Genomic DNA, 3,895 nt, shown 5'->3' with positions numbered 1-3,895 from the left:
AAATCTGCGCCGAGAATTCAACTACCCGATTTCACTGGTAACTACAGTCAGTGGATTACATTCAAGGAGATGTTTTTGGAGACGATACATAACAACACTATGTTTTCAAAATCACAGAAAATGCAACATCTAAAATCTAAGCTGAAAGGAGAGAGCTGTGCCATCAAGTAGACAATTATCGGATCCCAGCTTGTTGTATTAAGACCGATGTTTTGTAGGCCATTCATACACTCGTTAATTACGTCATGCATTTTCTTCAGTATGGTTGCGTTCGGTTGCTGAATAGTTGGTAAATGTATCAATGTATTCATCAAGTTGGTAAATTGTAATCTTTTGTTATCATATCGCTGAATGAGAATATCAATTGAAACAAAATAACTCAGTTTCAATTAAAAATCACATTTACAAGCTCAAACCGTATCTCGACAAGACGGGAATCATTCGTGTTGGCGGCAGACTACAGTACTCTGATCTACCTACTACTATGAAGAATCCAGCTATCGTACCCTACTCCAGCCGCTACACTGAACTACTTATACAACAAGCACATTTAATAACACTGCACGGAGGAGCCCGGCTAACGCTTACTTACATACGGCAACAATACTGGATTATTTCCGGTAATCGAGCTGTGAAAGCTAACATTCGCCGGTGTGTGAAGTGTCATCGTTTCAACACAACTGAAAACGCTCAACTGATGGCAGATCTACCAGAACAACGTGTCAAGCCGAGCCGCCCCTTCACTCACACAGGGGTGAATTTTACTGGTTACGTCGATGTGAAGCTGAACAAAGGAAGAGGGGTGAAAACCTCAAAGGCTTACATCGCCATTTTCGTGTGCATGGCTACTAAGGCTGTCCACATCGAACTTGTCTCGGAGCTCAGCACAGAAGCGTTCATTGCGGCCTTTCAAAGAATGTGTGCGAGGCGAGGGACGCCTGCGCATATGTACTCAGACAACGGGACTAACTTCGTTGGCGCATGCAAGGTGCTGAAAGAAGACTATATACATTTCAAACAACTACTTTCTCCTGAGTTCTTTGACGAAATCGCGAAACTTGAAGTTCAGTGGCACTTCAATGCTCCTGCGTGGCCCAGTGCCGGTGGAATATTCGAAGCAGCCGTGAAATCCTTGAAGCATCATTTGCGAAGAGTCTTAGGCGAACAAAAACTCACGTGGGAAGAGTTTACCACGCTCTTAGCAAAAATTGAAGCCTGCATCAATTCAAGACCGCTGTGCCCGCTTACAGAAGATCCCGAGGAGTTCTACAACACTCTTACCCCGGGTCACTTTCTTACTGGCAGTGCTACGTTGTCGTTACCACAACCGGAGCCCGATGACAGATGCATGGATTTGAGAAAACGTTGGCAATTAACTAAGCATATGCTAGACCAATTCTGGAAGGCATGGTCTAACGACTATTTAACTACTCTACAAACACGCTGCAAGTGGAATAAAGAAGTACGCAACCTCAAACAAAATGACGTCGTACTGATTAAAGAAACTAACCTTCCCCCTGGCAAATGGGCAATGGGACGAGTGATGGAAACCCACCCCGGCAAAGATGGTTTAGTACGAGTAGTCACTCTCAAAACAAAAACAGGAACGATAAAACGCCCCACGGTCAAACTATCACCATTACCGTTACAAGAAAACGTGTCAACGCTTGATCAAACCACCAAAGAAAACTTGCCAAATAAACCAAGAGGAAACAATAAGAAAAAAGGGCATTTGTCTACATTTACAACGCTATTTACTATACTGTTTGTTTTAATTTCCGGGTCAAATTGCTCGACAAATACTCGTATTAGAGAACTGGAAACTGAACGCCCTATTTACTATGACGAAATCGGCAAAGTACAATTGATACACGACGAATGGATTCTGTTGATGTACTACAATCTTACTACATATTGGCAAAGTACATGTCAAATCAAGGATTACCTGAATCACGTTACTAAGATATGCGAGATAATGGATCCTAATTACTGTCAGTCAACAGTCCAGCAACTACAACATGAGATTGATATTTTAGACATATACAACGAAATGTTATTACTACCACAAAAACATCTATCTTTACGAAGAAAGCGCGGTTTGATAAACGGAGTCGGATACTTAGCCAATAGCTTATTTGGTGTACTCGACGAGCGATTTGCTGACAAATACGAGGAAGATATTAGAAACATTCAAGAAAACGAGAATTACCTACTCCAACTTACGAAAAATCAGACATCCATAATCGAAATTGAGAACGATATACTAAAGAAAACTGGAGAGAACATTAAACGACAATTTGATTCCATCAACAGTTTTATGAACCAAACAAATTTGAGTCTGACTAAAATTGAAAACGAAATGCAAATATTGATGGCTACCAATTACTTTAGTACGACCTCAGTAAAGGCATATTTTCTCATAAACAATCTCAAGAATATACAAGATATGATTCTCAACTCTATTACGCAAATTTATAAAGGAAGCATGGACATGCATCTCCTAACACCTGATAATTTCGGCAGGCAGCTGGCTGACATCGCTGGAAAGCTACCGAAAACTCTGTCTTTACCCATTGATAGCGCGCTGGATGTCAAAGACCTTTATAAATTATTATATGTAAAGGCACGAACCACTGAAAGCTATGTTCTATACGAGATACATATTCCTCTACTCTGCGATGAAGAATTTGCATTGTATCAAATAATACCAATACCCATAGCCTACAACGGGACATATCAGCGGATCAAACCAACTTCAACTCACATAGCCATCAACTTGAGAAAGAAATCATACATTAGTTTAAACATTGAAGACTTGAAGCAATGTATAGAACGGAACGCTTATAGCTTTGTGTGTAACGCTGTCCTACCTGTCTTTGAATTGCATTACAACAATGCGCCGTGCGAAGCAAAACTGATAAGTCATCGCGTGACTTCGGCATGCGACCTATATTACTCACCTTGCACTGAAGCCTGGATCAAGTTACACGACTCGAACAGCTGGCTTACTACATGTTGTGCCGATCAATGCACCGTTCAAATCATATGTGACGATGACGTATCAGTACATACAATAACAAATACCAATTTGTTAACTTTGGGACAAAATTGTATCGTACAATCAAAGGGACTTTCCATATATTCCCACAACATATACAAAAGTAAGATAGAAGTCGCACCTAGTCTGCTGGCAACTTCACTGAATTCATCAGTGAACAAACTCATCAATCTGAACATACAACGCACTCCAAAAGCAACGTGGGCAACTGTTCCTGAACAAAATGAATTTGACAGACAAATTAAGCTACAGAAGCAACAAGAAAACGTTCCATTAAACTCAATATCTAGTCATGACGTACACCAATACAGCATATGTTATACATTACTCGGATTGTTCCTGACAGTGGCTGTAGTGTGGACATTGAGAAGATTCTGTCGGAAACAACCAGGAAAAATGACGAAACCCACTGATAATCCTGATTATCAAGACATAGACTGTGAAGCTATGGCAAGAGATTCAAACCCTGCGAGGATGACGGAGCACACATCAACATCGCAATCGACATCTGCGAGGCCGCAAACGGAACCCCCTCGTAGAAGCAATCCAAGAGTTACTTTTTATTAGAATTTTTACTTATTTTTCTACTTATTTTTTACTTAATTTTTTACTTCAATTTGTTTTTATATACTTATAGCTATTGATTACTATTATCGTTTACATTTATATTATTTGCTTTGTACAGACTGTTGTCTTTACTCTTAATGCACAATTCTTCTCTTTTCGGGGTTGGCAATATGTACGGTTTTACCATACATTTGTGCCTGCACCAAACTTAGGTACTTAGCGTGCATATGCGCGCTAAGCATTTTTACGTATAAATAATTTATTATAAAT

The 3,895-nt window shown here is 39.9% G+C and overlaps 1 protein-coding gene across 1 annotated transcript; it reads left to right on the top strand.

Annotated features, from left to right (window-relative positions):
- The first annotated feature begins 484 nt into the window (after window positions 1-484).
- Window positions 485-3,625, top strand: LOC142985982 (uncharacterized). Its single transcript, XM_076134216.1, has 2 exons — window positions 485-1,568; window positions 3,405-3,625. The coding sequence occupies exons 1-2, from the start codon at window positions 485-487 to the stop codon at window positions 3,623-3,625; spliced, it is 1,305 nt and encodes a 434-aa protein (XP_075990331.1).
- Window positions 3,626-3,895: the final 270 nt, after the last annotated feature.

The sequence above is a fragment of the Anticarsia gemmatalis genome, chromosome W, assembly GCF_050436995.1.
Source record: "Anticarsia gemmatalis isolate Benzon Research Colony breed Stoneville strain chromosome W, ilAntGemm2 primary, whole genome shotgun sequence".
Taxonomy (NCBI): Eukaryota; Metazoa; Arthropoda; class Insecta; order Lepidoptera; family Erebidae; genus Anticarsia; species Anticarsia gemmatalis.
Note: the sequence above shows the minus strand (reverse complement) of the source record. Positions and strands in the feature narration are given on the sequence as shown.

Excerpts from the sequence above, each read along its gene's own strand:
- LOC142985982 (XM_076134216.1), top strand. The coding sequence starts at position 485 with ATGAAGAATCCAGCTATCGTACCCTACTCCAGCCGCTACACTGAACTA. Across the intron at positions 1,569-3,404 it reads AACCCACCCCGGCAAAGATG|TGGCTGTAGTGTGGACATTG; the intron begins GTTTAGTACGAG and ends TGTTCCTGACAG.